The following is a 14546-nucleotide window of genomic DNA, read 5'->3' as shown; positions in this document are numbered from 1 at the left end:
GAATTCGCAAGCCGAGAATATTGAAAATCGAAACACCCTTGTTGTCTTAGCTACATGAAAATGTGTTGGTTTTTTGCCTAAAATTTTCAAACTGCGCTGCAAAAACCGGGATGTTGAAACTAACACCATGTTGTCTTATAAAGACCACGTTAAAAGAATATTTGATCGGAATTAATATTTACCATTAAAAACAAATTAAAGACCGAACCTTTTACGATGATAGAGGCAGTTATTGGTGAAGACTTGCCCCGTTGAACGCAGCTCTGGCCCCGGTAGTCGATGAGTCTCAGACACGGTCGTACTCCCGTTCCCTTTACAATCAATGTGCATATATACAGATGTTCCGAAAAGCTTGTGATCTGGTTGACACAGCTGCGGATGCTTTTGATACGCATACCAATACACGGGGGCAAGACATGCAAATTAGGCAATACGTCACGCGGGAAAGTACCCAATCAGCGAATCCAACTATTTCCAAGGTCTAATGTAATAGCTAAGCGTGTAGCGGACGTTCTCTTAATTCCCACTTAGAAAGTAATTTAATAAAGTGACATGTTGCCTTGGATCTAGCCTTGTCTAGGGGCTCTTAACGCATGCACCGGTGTCAGATGTAATATTGTGTCCGCCATGCAATACTGTCCGCTCCGGACACTTTTGCATATGCAGTCGTGTCCGGGGCTAATGCAAAAACCGTCCGGCGGACACGTACATGACTGTACATGTTGTGCTCGTGTAAGCGAGCGTGCATGCACTAAACCTACGTTTCCACGCAGCATGATCGTCACGTGTTTTATGATTGCAGCGATTATTACCCAACGGCCGAACATTTGCCATGTCATTCATGACATGCATTTAGCTTGCAAATGTGTCCGGGCGGACACAATTGCATTATGCAGCAGCGTCCGGCCGGACACGATTACATATGCAATAATGTTCTCCGGATAGTGTTGCATAGAGGACATAATTGCATGCAACACCGGCCTGCTCTGTTGGACGACGAACTGCATATGATAAATGCACTGGCACGGTACTGGGTATAGGCACCGTGGGGTCGAACGAAGCATGGTTTTTCGAGGTGTCGCTGCTTCGTTTGTACGAGGTTGGAAAACCTCGAAAAACCATGCTTCGACCCCACAGTGTCAAGTACTGTTATGCACCGTGCTAGTACATGTATATGCATTTAAGTCGGCCCTTGATGTGAATTCAGAGCGGGCCTATTGCGTGCGTGAGAAGCCTTGGAGAATACCTTGGACGTAATTAGAAAAAAAAATGTAATTTCCCTCTCCAATAAAAAAAAGACTTAAGCTAAAGCCTTTTGTTATACATCTGGAAGCACACAAAGTAAAGCAACCAAGGTGTTTTTCTTTCATTATTCTCCTTGCAACTCCGATGACCATTATGAGCTCAAATTTTCACAGGTTTGTTATATATTTCAAGCACCATGTTGAGATACACCGAGTTGATGTAAAGTCTTTGACAATTACCAAAGGTGTCGAGTGCCTTTAATGAGGGGTGAAGAGACTTGTACCCCCCCCCCCAACTTGTATGAGGACTCCATCTATTGGAAAATTAGGACATAACTAAATCGAACTCGACATTCCCCCTCCTACTTAGCGATTTACCGAGCGGAGTTTTTTATTCCTTTTATCCAGGTTGTGTTCCCTTGATATTTAGTCGATTAAAATGCCATTTTTTAGGTCAGGGTTCTAAAAACAGAAAACGAGGACATGTAATCGATGTATTTTTTATTTTTTTTTTCTGCCTGACTATCCTTGAAAAAAAACATGTTAATAATGGTGCTAAGCAAGGCTGTTGTACACAGCTAACAATCAAATAACTAGGACAACGGTTTTATAATTGCATTAAGAAAGCCTATCTTGAAATCTGCACAGAAATTATCTGACACACATCTGGCTTATTGCGAAAACAGGTTTTGGAAGATCTGTTCCAGAAGGTTTTTTTTTTATGTGCGCAGCAGCATGGACCGAAGGCTAAAAGACTCGAAAATTGGGTCGTTGCCCTTTGTCGCGGGGTCTCGCCGTTGTGTGTATAAATTGCGTTGTGTGTGCAAGTGCTTGGTAGGATTTGCGCTGAATAATGATACGGGTTGACCGTGGATTATCTGGTTATGGGTTATCACACAAATGGTTTTCCGTAAAACTTAAAATAAAATATGAAGAGAAGACTGCGCTGTTCAGTTTTAGATTTGGAAATAAAAAATATAAAAAAATGGTTACCAAGTAAGTTTTATGCTAACAATTATGTTGAGTATACCGAAAGTGACCACAGTGCCCATACACTGGACACTATTGGTAATTGTCAAAGACCAGTCTTCTCACTTGATGTATCTTAACATACACACAAAATAACAAACCTGTGGAAATTTTAAATCAATTGGTCGTCGAAGTTGCGAGATAATAATGGAAGAAAACAAGTGTTATTTCGTTACTTCGAAAGGAGCCGTTTCAAGTTTTATACTATCAACAGCTCCCCATTGCTCGTATACCAAGTAAGTTTTTTATTCTAAAAAAATATTTTGAATAATAAACCATAGCGTTCACAGTGCCTTTAAGGGTGGTTTTGCTTTGCAACTTGACACAAAACCATTGAAATGCTAACGCCACACGAACCAATTTATAACGCAGCATGCTGAATTCTTAACTGGTCACATAGTGCATTGGTCAAATGTTTGGTGAGTGCTTATGGGCGATGAGAATCCACGCTGCAACATAACGACTTGACGTGCCATTGCGTCTGTACAGCTTTTTTGAAATTCTAAAAGGACAATATTGAAATGTCCACATTTTTAAAGCTTGAACGAATCGTCTGAATCTGAATTATTTGGCATCGGTTATTATGACATCTTTGACTCTGTGCTGTGTACAAGTTATGAGCCATACATTGTCGCATCAAGAGATAAACTGTACAGTAATTTCGTTTACATGTTTTAAAGACACTGGACACTATTGGTAATTGTCAAAGACCAGTCTTCTCACTTGGTGTATCTCAACATATGCACAAAATAACAAACCTGTGAAAATTTGAGCTCAATTGGTCATGGAAGTTGCGAGATATCTATGAAATAAAAAAAACACCTAAATCTGAGGTCCCGAAATCAAATTCGTGGAAAATAACTTCTTTCTCGAAAACTACGTCACTTCAGAGGGAGCCGTTTCTCACAATGTTTTATACTATCAACAGCTCTCTATTACTCGTTAACAAGTGGTGTTTCATGCCAATAATTATTTTGAGTAATTACCAATACTGCCACTGCCTTTAAATCAATCAGGGGTGCTATTTTGTTTTCTTCTTTTTTCTCTCTCCTATTTGTTTGTATAAAAAGTTGTTTTTGTTATCATTCTTAATTTCTGTACTTTTACCTGTGAAATTAATAAATGAAAATTGAAATGAAAACACGAAAGTAAATCACAACTAGAAGTTTGTAAAGGTGAAGGATGAAAACAGAAGAAGCTACTCAAGACAACTAGAGATTTTTTGTAAGAGTTCTTAAATCAACCCACAGACGACCCTGACTTAATCTTGCAACTTATTCTCTTCAACAGAATTCTAAAAATACTGCAACAAGTTACGAGTTTCCACACTACGGGGAACGTACTCAATCACCGTGAAGCCGTTGGTGCTCAGTGGGGCTCCAGCCAACTTTCATCGGGTAAGTTATGCTTGATATGCCCGCTCAGTTGCTTGTCCTCGTCATTTACAGAGGATGCTTTCTATCACATATTTTTACAGCCCCATCCGTCGAAAAAAAACATCTTCCTTTTTCGTGCCAACTAAAAGAAGTGCCAAAAGGTCCAAATCTGATTACACCAAGATGTACGTCTGTTTTAAAGGCATCGGACTGCACCTTTGGTAATTGTCAAAGAACAGTATTTTCACTTGGTGTATTCCAAATAATATGCATAAAATAACAAATCTGTGAACATTTTCACTCGAAGTTGCAAGAGAATAATGACATGAAAACACCCTTGTTGCACTAATTTCAAATGTCTGAAGGCTTTGAATATTTGAGTGAATGTGACCTCTTTCTCAAAACTATACGTTTTGTACTATCAACAGCTCTCTATTGCTTGTTACAAAGTAAGTTTTTATGCTAGTAAATGCTTTGAGTAATTACCAAACGTGTACATGGCCTTTAAAGGCTTTGGACATATTGGTAATTACTCAAAATAATTATTAGCATAAAACCTTACTTGATAACGAGTAATAGGAGACTTTCCAATGCTAGGTGGCAGCAGACATACCGGGTAAATTTCCATTGTTTACGTAGTTCTGAACATGCGCATAATTCTGAGAACAATGGATTTACCCGGTAAGTCTGCTGCCCTCTATCGTCCCAGAAAGTCTCCCATTGGGAGAGGTTCATAGCATATATAAACCATTGTGAGAAACGACTCCCTCTGAAGAAACGTAGTTTTCGAGAAAGAAGTAACCTTTCCACGAACTTGATTTCGAGACCTCGGAATTAGATTTTGAGGTCTCGAAATCAAGCGTCTGAAAGCACAAAACTTCGTGTGACAAGGATGTTTTTTTCTTTCATAGTTATCTCGCAACTCCGACGACCAATTAGGTTGAAATTTTCACAGGTATGTTATTTTGTGCATATTTCGAGATACACCAAGTGAGAAGACTGGTCTTTGACAATTACCAATAGTGTCTATAGTGTCTTTAAAGCCCCATCTGTCGTAAGAAAACACATTCCCATCTCGCGCTAACTTAAGGAGTACCAAAGGTCGAAATCTGATTAAACCAAGATGTTATGCGTCTGTTTTAAATGGAGTGTATCGGCTCTTTGCAATTCCAAAGAATGAACATTGTGCTTCGAACATTACTACCCCTTGTCACATTTATTTCATTCCTACAACCATCTTAGCTCCCTGGTGAGTATACAGTCTGTGTTGTCAAGTATGTATCGCTAAGCTAAATCAATCACAAGAACCATCCCTGCCCTCACATGTATCCATTTACCCCTGGGTGGAGAGACGTAATTAGTGTCTTGCTCAAGGACACAAGTGTTATGCCCAAGATTCGAACCGACACCCTAATGACTCAGTCACCGGGGCTCAATTTAATAGCTTACCATGAAGTTTCTTCCTTGATAAAAACAGAATTACTAAACCAAATTTCCATTTGTTGCATATTGCTTCTTACTGGTATTCGGCTGTTGTTTGCTCATCCTGAAAATCAAGTGGAAATTTGGTTGGTGATCCTGTTTTTATCTATGCAAAAGTTTCATGCTAAGCAACTTGTTGTGCTTAGCATAGCAGCTCTATGGAATTGGTCCCAGAACTTGAGTCTAATGCACCAAACTGCTCGGCCAAGACACGTTATACCTTTGGTTTTTAATCCAAAAATTAATGACCATAACAAAAAATTACTTGGTAAAGACTGTGTAGAGCGCTTGATGAATGTAAAATATTTTGGGACAATTCAAAGGAATGTGATTTCAGCGAGAGGTTGGAAACAACTTAAATGAATTTCAGCAAAGATGACTTGTTGCCGTTTTCGTTAAAGTATGTATTTAATTAAATGTACACTGTACGCCTTCCGTTAATGTCAAACAACCAGTCTTCCCACTTGGTAAGTGCATGTCAACATAATGCACAAAATAACAAACCTGTGAAAATTGGTCGCCGAAGTTGCGCAAAGCTGTGTGGTTTCAGATGCCTTGAATTCGAGAGTGAGAAAATTACTTCTTTCTCAAAAACTACGTTACTTCAGAGGGAGTCATTTCTCACAATGTTATCAATAGCTGTCCATTGCTCGTTTTCAAGTAAGTTTGTATGCTAATAATTATTTTGAGTAATTATCGAGTGTCCACTGCCTTTAAAACTATATAATACATAATAAGTACAAATTTGAAAAACAACCAGTGCTTTGTAAATATTGTTTACAAGAAACTCATCTCAGACATAAAACAGTTGTCAAATTCCATCGCAAACCTCGAGTGGCAGATATTCGAAGGGGAGATGGATTTGCTTGTCCCGGGGCCTGAATCTAAACAAGTTTGGCCGAGGGAGTAATTATTTCAGACACTCGGGTTAACGACCGATCCATCCATCCTCAAACCGCATGTGTTCTGACTTCGAAAACACATGTTTTCATCGAAGCCCAGAACCAATGCAAATGTAACAGAAATTCTTATGACTTTTTATTCGGTTTCTTTATTGTTTTTTTTACCACAAACATTGTGCTAAGCGCTCTTATGTTTTAGTTGTGTGAAACATTACATAGTGAGGTATCAATGTATATTCGGTTAGCGGAATCAACATGTGTAGGCATATTACTCTGCTGTGTAGATTTGGTTCTTTAAAGGAACTATGGTCTTGCTTTTTATTCTACTAGTAGAACCTAGGGCCCTTTATGCTTATTAAAAACTTAAGGCTATAGCTCTAAGTTAGGACGACTTACTCGTCCTAACTCGAGATAAGACTGTGAAATTCACCCCTCTTTTAAAGGGTTCAGAGGTTTCAGTGTAGAGCCATTCACTGCTCTGATTGGTACCTCTGAAAGGATAACTGTGGTTGGAGGGCTTAGAGTTAATGTTTTCCTGGCCAGTGAGTGCCCCAGTTGCTGCAAATCTCATCGTCAGGAGATTGAAGAGTGTGAGGTTGGGTCTATTTAAGGATTCGGGGATGACGTTGTCTGATCTCTCTTCCTTTCTGTGAACTGCCGAAGAGCAACCGTCTCCGCAAGCAACACCTGGAGAACTCATTAGAGCGTGCTCCTACATCACGGCCCAATTTCATAGAGCTGCTTAAGCAGAAAATATTGCTTAAGGAATATTGCTTAGCAGAAATGAGCATGATACCAGTCACAAATTCTACATGTGACGTAGCAGTTTGGCTGGTAACCTTATTCTGGTTAGCCCGTTTTTGTGCTAAGCATTTGTGTGTGTGCTTAAGCAGCTCTATGAAATTGGGCTCTTGTCTACAAATCACCGCATCCACAATAAAACAAACCCCGTCCCAGTACAGCATATTGATCACAACCTCTTACGGTTCGGATCAAAAACATATTTTCTGCTCGGTGAGTTGTACTTCCCTTTCCTTGTTAACATCTTGTACCAGCTGCATAGGAGGAACAAAATGTATGCTAGAGATATGCTTTTGTTGATTTGTTTACATGAGTTACAATTTACACTGAATTGTTGACCCTTAGGTCAGTGATGTTAGTGTCGGGCTGGTAACCTCAAGACTGGACATGTTCTTCAGTCTGGTATACCTTTAAAACAATTGAATAATAGCACCTCACTGTGAAATAACTTTAATTTAAAAAGTGATCTACAAAATGTAGACAGTAAAGATGTTCTCTTAGTGTTTTTTCAAATCAAAGAAGTTTGTAGTATTTTCTTAATTTGATTCTGAAGGCTGTTCCGTGTTTGTTATACTTCTCAAGACAATGTCAGTCACTGGTCAGTCTGACTTTGAGATGTAAAACCATTCACCTTGGAGACACCTTTATTATGGCTTTAAAGGAAGTGGACACTGTCTGTAATTACTCAAAATAATTTGTTAGATTAAAACCTTACTTGGTAACGAGTAATGGGGAGCTGTTGGTAGCACAAAACATTGTGAGAAACGGCTCCCTCTGAAGTGACGTGGTTTTCGAGAGTAATTTTCCACGAATTTAATTTCGAGACCTCCGTATTAGATTTTGAGATCTCGAAATCAAGCATCTAGCATCTGCATCTGCAACTTCGCGTGACAAAATGGTGTTTTTTCTTTCATTATTATCTTGAAACTTCGACGATCAATTGAGTTCAAATTTTTACAGGTTTGTTATTTTATGCATTTTGCTGAGATACATCAAGTGAGAAACTGGTCTGTGACAATTACCGAAAGTGCCCAGTGTCTTCAAAACCTATCGACCCCATGATCTTCATTCTGATGCTGAAAAGTTGTTTAACCCTGACCATGAATCTGCCCCTTACATCAACAGCTAGCTCTCTATAGTGATCTTCACCAAGAAAGGTTTAAGGTCATTAATTTTTGGAGTAATTACCAAAAGTGTACACTCCTTTGAAAAACGTGAGAGACAACGTATCCTGCAAGATGGCTATCAAATTAATTCGGAAGTAAGGGGTCGTTGACTGTTGGAGCATGAATGGGTTCATTTTTCGTCAACAAATTGATTGAACTTTACAGTAAATTATTACAATTCGGAAGTAATTGGTTGGTCAAAATAGCTCAGCGTCAGGCCACTGTAATGGTATTGGTCTCGTGCGATCATAATGCCCATGAGTGTTGTTTGGACAAATTGCTGTCATTCTGTATAGAGATGAGTGGTTTAGCAGACGACAAAGAGACATTCGCCTCTGGGCACAATTTCCAACATCAGCACAAATAAATTGCTAAGCTCAACGAAATTATTCTTACCAGAATGAGGTTACCAGCCACAGTACCATCCTGTCACATGCACCATTTTGTGATTGGTATCCTACTCATTTCTGCCTAGCAGAGAGTTGTTAAGCATTTTTTTGTTTAAAAGCAGCTGTATGAAATCGGTCCCTCTGGCGTGAATTATACACAAGTTTTTCGTTTGATTTTTTTTTCTCGCAATATTGGTAGGCCAAGTTTCAAAACAAGGATAGGGAAATATTGTTGTTCCGGCTGAGCCAAATATTGAATGTCTTTCAACGCGCTCTCTGCTATAGAGCTGGGAATGTTTGGAATCCCAACTCATTTCCATGGCCAAGTTTTATAGAGCTGCTTAAAAGGAAGGTACACTTTTGGTAATTACTCGGGGGAAAAAAATATTAACTTAAAAAATGACTTGAACAAGAATTGGAGAGCTTGAAACGGCTCCCTCTGAAGTAGCATAGATTTTGAGAAAGAGGTAATTTCTCACTAAAATAATTAAAAGACTTCTAGCCAGAAGTCTTTTATTCCTATCTGAAAGCACACAAATTCGTCCAACAAGGGTGTTTTTTCTCTCATCGTTTTATCGCAACTTCGATGACCAATTTAGCTCAAATTTTCACAGGCTTGTTATTTTATACTTATGTTGGATACACCAAGTGAGAAGACTGGTCTTTGTGTACCTTCTCTTTAAGCAAAAATTACCAGTTAATGTGCTAGTAGTTGTACTACATTATGCCTATAACCTTATTCTGGTAAGCTACTCCGCATTGTGCTTAGCTACTTTTGTGCTTATAAGCAGGTCTATAATGAATCGGGCCCAGAATTCATCGTTAAAGCTTTAAAAATGTCTTGTTTGTTCTGCCAAAAAAGTGAATGGTTTGACGTTTCGACCGTACAAGTCTTGAAGAAAGACTCTACTGACTATTGTTTGCATTAAGGCCTATCATATTATGTCCTTTTGGTCGGTACACGGGTTGCAACAGCCATCTTCTCTCCTTTTTTTTATGTGTATAAAAGCGTTCTAGCTTGCATCAATGTGGTTAACATTGCACGAGAGCTCAGTAAAACACCTCCGGAATGAAAACCTCCCATTGCACGCTAATAACACGCCCCTTCTCCTCTCAAACTAGATTACGTGTTATCACATCACCCCCCCCCCCCCCCCCGGACGTGAATATCAATAATGCTCCTACGTATTTCGATATGTGTACCAACCAATCATTCTGCGCGTTGGTTAAACCCATCAAATGACAAGTCACCGTGCAAACCTGAGTGTCGATGAGAGCCGAGCCTCAGTGACTCGAATACCCCTGCCGTCGAACGTCATCAACGGCTACCCCATAAGTAATTTTGTGTCCGCTTGTGTAACTCCTCGGCCTCGGTGATCGGATGCACTTCATCTGTTCCTTTTGACCTGTTTCTATGGTACAAATGCACACTTTTGCCTTGCTTCCTCTGGACCCATTTTCATAAAGCCGTTAATCAGAAAAGCTGCTTGACAAATATCTTTGCTAAGCAAAAAATGAGTGTGGGGCACCAGTCACAACAATTTAAACTTATAGTGTAACTTTGGTTGGTAACTGTCTGTTATGCAATGCATGTCTGTACTTAACAAGTTTTTGGTGCCAACGGGCTGTATACAATTGGACCCTGTTTCCAAAGCATGGTTGTTTCGTCTTCTGCATTATATACACTGTAAACCATGGGGTGTAGGTATAATGTTGGTGGAAAGCTATTTGCGTGTTAGATTTGAATGTCGTCTGATACAAAGACGTGCTTGATAACAAGTTACCACTTGGATTTAAATTCCTCAAAACTATGGAGACAGTGTTGCTATGCCACGTGCTTCTGGGGGACGGGCCAGTTTTACTGCATAAAACACGCGTCACGGCAAACAACCCGTACACATTATTTTTATTGAATATATATGGCACAATGGTAGCATGGTTTGCTCATCTGGAGGTTGTTTTCTCCACTAACTATAATAGGAGATAAGGTTAATGTAGTGGAATTGTGACGGTGTATTTATAGGGAAATCCTTACCCAGAGTTCTGTCCTCTTTACGGGAAATATTGACATGTGCTGAAGGAGAAGGATTTAAAAGAGGGCGCTATCAGATAAGAAGTACTTAGTTCGTCATATTATTAAGAGAGGAGGGGGGATCTCCGGGGACAGAATCTCCTGCCACACCAGTACTAAAATACCGATGATTGAGTGTGATATAATCTCGGAGTAGACAGGATTTACTTACGGAACATCAGGCTCTGTGGTTAGAGACGTTAGTCTTATAGTATTGCCATGGTCTATTTTGTGCCCGGGCCCGGTGTCATGTCCCAGGAACATTTGTCAGCCGGAGATTCTGTCCCATCTTATTGTGGGAAATTTACATGGGCTGAAGAGGATGGTTCAAAAGAGGGCGCTATCAAAATAAGTTTGTACATACACCGTATGGGGGCCGGTGTCCCATGGAATTCTATCCGCCGGTGTCGCATGCAATTACGTCCTCTTATGCAATACTATACGGAGGACAGTATTGCATATGCAATAATGTCCACCGGGCGGTTTTGTATATGCAATCGTGTCCGCCCGGGCACTTGCATAATTATGCAGTTGTGTCCGCCCCCTTGCAAAACCGTCCTTGCAGTAAATAAAACGCTCTTGGGAAATGTTCGGCCGTTGGGTATTCGCTGCATTCATAAAATACGCGATTTATAATGCTGCTTAATACGTAGTTCAGTGCATGCACGCTCGTTGGCGCGCGCACATACATGTACAGGGAACATGTCCACTGGACGGTTTTTGCATAGTCCCCGGGACACGATTGCATATGCAAAAGTGTCTGGAGTGGACAGTATTGCATGGCGGACACTCGGAGCTCCGGTGTGGCGGTTTCAGTCTTCCGTCGTGTTCAGTTTTCCGGGACTCAGTACAGCATATAACAATTGAATATTTTCACTTGCTGTGCGCAGGCGTCGCATGACGTAATGTTACCGTATTTTGGTCATTCGGAAAACTGAATACGGCGGAAAGTTGAAACCGCCACACTACCGGCGTACCCGGAGCTCCAGATTACCACATACGGTAGTATTACGTCATGCCGTGCCTGCGCACACCAAGCAAAAGTAGTCGATTTTAGCGCCGTGCCGAGTACACTCTCGTAGCGGTGGTGGACAAGTCGTTTATGGTCTCACGCGGTGAGATAATCGAGTTGCACCTTTACGCCTTTCACTAAAGGCTACTGGGCTGGGACACCCCATGCCCACAACTTGAGGTGTCCTATCATTAGTTTTCGAATTTCATTAATTTATTAAGTCATGATGTATGCTGATGGATCGCTCAGCATCTCAGTGCCAAAACTACTATTTTAATAAGAGCTCAATTAAATTTTACAGATCCCCCTCCAAAATCAACAGAGTTATTAGTCTGTTTTTTGTTCTTTATACTCTCCCTGCCTGGCAGCCCTGTGCACAAATTCCAGTTGTTGGACATGCCGTTCAAGAGCCTTCCGAGCACTGCCCGCTTCCTCGTCGATTTAAAGCTCTAGATGGATTGTCATAAAACAGTTTGGTTTCCAGACAGGACTACCAGAGCTTACCGCAGGTAAAACACTTATCCAATGTTTCTGGAGTTTTCCAATTGCTTTTTGTGTAAGATTTATTATTAAAACCTGTGTGGGAGTACCTTCGTGCGGGGTATTCTGCAATTATTGTGCCCCTGTTTAAAAAAAAAAATCTGTATCTCTCCAGCGTTGCTGCTTGCAATGTATTGTTTGTATTGTGTGTGAAATGATATTTAGGTCTACATAACTGTCCAAAAATGTGCGCGGCCACGGCGCTAGTAAAAAAAAAATTATTACAACTTCTACTAGAATTAATCAAAACAAAGAGGGCGCACTATTGTGGAAGCTGTTTACAGGATCGAGTGACGTCACCAGTGTTGTTGGTTTGTTGCATGCATTACGTGCAGACTACTTACTACACAGTACATGGCAGAATCGACTTCAGTAAAAGTGGATGTAAACGTGAGTTTATTTTAACAAATATTTTCAGTTTGTTTAATTTGGAATATTAAATGTAGCTTATACAGACAGTATGTGATAGTTTCCTCGTTCGTGGGTGTGAGAATATTAAGGTAAATGCAGTTCAATTTGTGAATAAATTCTGATTCTGAATAGTGTTAGTGAATAGTGCTAGTGGTACTGTAGTGTTGTTTTTGTATGTAGAGTAGAGTGTCAATATTGCTTTTTTTTTGGAAAGTCATAATTCATTTTTGATTGACAGTAAAAATAATGTTCCCTTTAAAAAATCGGATAACTTTCCGTATGGCGCCACCACTTTTTCACTCATTTTTACAAAAAGGGATATCTCATTGAGGTAAACTAGATATTATATTATTTCATATCGAATGAAAAAGTGGTGGCGCCATACGGATACTTTTCCAAAAAATCCTTGGTAATGGGGCAACAAATAAGAGAACGAGGAGGTGATACTATCCACATTTAGTACTCAAATTTTAATAATAAAACAAAGAATGATGGTCGGGCCGTTCGGGGTGGTACTGGTAACGCAGAAGTTGTAACGACCATGGAGACAACTAACTTGTTTCATTTGCAGTGAAAGTTATTTCCTAAATAAATGCATTTCATTGATATTCTTAATGGATGGACCCTTGAACATCGTTATGAATATAAACAAAATAGTTTTTTGATAATTTTTATACAAATAATAACATTTTTAAGTTAGAGTGCTTCCTTTTTATTTTTAGGCCTATATTTTAATTATAAATCGCGAGTATAAACTGGAACAAAATTCAAAACATTCATTCAAGAAACTGTTTCCATACCGGTAAAATGATAATCTTTCCGATTTTTAAGTAATGGCGAACTGATAGATTTATATGCACAGGCTGAGCCAATGACCAGCAGCAACTCTTTAGTAGACTATTCTGTATGAGAGAGCCCTGCTCCAACAGTGTTCATTGGTCGTTTTAGTAAATATTGACTTTCCTTTGTTTTACCTAATTTATTATTTTTGTTTCAGAAGCAAGGATCAGAATCTGGTGACAGTCCAAAACCCAGTGCCAGAATGGCCAAAGTGAGTATGCACATGTGTTCTCCTGTTTAAAAAACCAAAATCCAACAGCCCCCTTTTGTTGCGAAAATTGTAAAGTTAGACTGGGGTGGATTACACAAAGAGTTAAAGTCACCTGGAAATAGAATTTTTTTTCTTTCAAACATAAGAGTATATGCTTACGAACAATAAAACAATTTTTTTAGTAATTGTTTGTCACGATTTATGTGTTTAAAAAATATATAAAGTTGTTTGGGGGGCTAACTCTGCCTACCCCTTTTGTGACGTCAATCGAGGCAGACTTTGCCTGCAATGCGTATAGTAAACACACGTGCAAAGTACATGTACGTCCAAGTTGTGAGTAGGTACATTTCAAAAAAAAAATTCTTCATTCAGCAGCAATACACCTGGTCGGCATTGCCGGGAAAAAAAAAAAAAATTTTTTTGGAAACGTACTTTTAAACTCACGACTTGGTCCGTACATGTACATTGCAATTGTGTTTACTCTACGCATTACAGGCAAAGTCTGCCTCGATTGACGTCACGAACAGCGCCCTCTCGTGTCGGGGTCTACTCTTAAATTTGTAAATAACATAAGAACTGATTTTTTAAAACCTTAGTTAACTGTGTTATTCACATTCCACTCATCAAAACACATATATTAGTGACAAGCTTTATTTTGAAAAAATACCACTTCCAGGTGACTTTACGTGTCTTGTTCAAGGGCACAAGTATCATGACTGGGCTTCGAACCGACACTCTTGGCAACTGGTGTCAGTTTAAGAATGCTGCGGCCAGAGATGTGGTTGGTACCCACAAGTTCCACTCCCTGTTGTCACCTTTCTAAACGTGGATGAATTCTCTGTTTTTGTGGAAGTACCATTACAGTACCTGTGCTGTTTTGTCAGCATGTATTCAACTGAAACTTTCACAGGATTTAAGACTTCGAGAAAGACTCTGCTAGGGTCAAATAATAATAATAAATAATAACAAATTCTTATATAGCGCATTTCACAATAAACCGTATCAATGCGCTTTACATTAGTCCCCTGGTCATTGGGCCAGTAAACATCCCTTTAATCTTTCTTATCTCCCA

At 39.6% G+C, this 14546-nt stretch overlaps 2 protein-coding genes across 4 annotated transcripts in view; one reads left to right on the top strand and one right to left on the bottom strand.

Moving 5' to 3' along the window:
• The window catches only part of LOC117299922 (G-protein coupled receptor 54-like), a 37374-nt gene extending 36950 nt beyond the window's left edge, over nucleotides 1–424 (bottom strand). Inside the window, exon 1 of the mRNA XM_033783522.1 lies at nucleotides 209–424. Coding sequence (XP_033639413.1) covers nucleotides 209–395 — 187 coding nt within the window. The 5' untranslated portion in view covers nucleotides 396–424. The remainder of the gene's footprint in view (nucleotides 1–208) is intronic.
• Nucleotides 1–14546, top strand: part of LOC117299923 (methylmalonic aciduria and homocystinuria type D homolog, mitochondrial-like) — a 56813-nt gene that overhangs the window by 15698 nt on the left and 26569 nt on the right. For 2 of the 3 annotated variants that reach the window (XM_033783526.1, XM_033783523.1), the window contains 4 exons: nucleotides 3564–3670; nucleotides 11841–11981; nucleotides 12250–12402; nucleotides 13421–13474. In XM_033783526.1, coding sequence (XP_033639417.1) covers nucleotides 12367–12402; nucleotides 13421–13474 — 90 coding nt within the window. In that variant the 5' untranslated portion in view covers nucleotides 3564–3670; nucleotides 11841–11981; nucleotides 12250–12366. The remainder of the gene's footprint in view (nucleotides 1–3563; nucleotides 3671–11840; nucleotides 11982–12249; nucleotides 12403–13420; nucleotides 13475–14546) is intronic. The other variant, XM_033783527.1, reaches the window with a different exon arrangement.

The sequence above is a fragment of the Asterias rubens genome, chromosome 15 (assembly GCF_902459465.1).
Source record: "Asterias rubens chromosome 15, eAstRub1.3, whole genome shotgun sequence".
Lineage (NCBI taxonomy): Eukaryota > Metazoa > Echinodermata > Asteroidea > Forcipulatida > Asteriidae > Asterias > Asterias rubens.
Note: the sequence above shows the minus strand (reverse complement) of the source record. Positions and strands in the feature narration are given on the sequence as shown.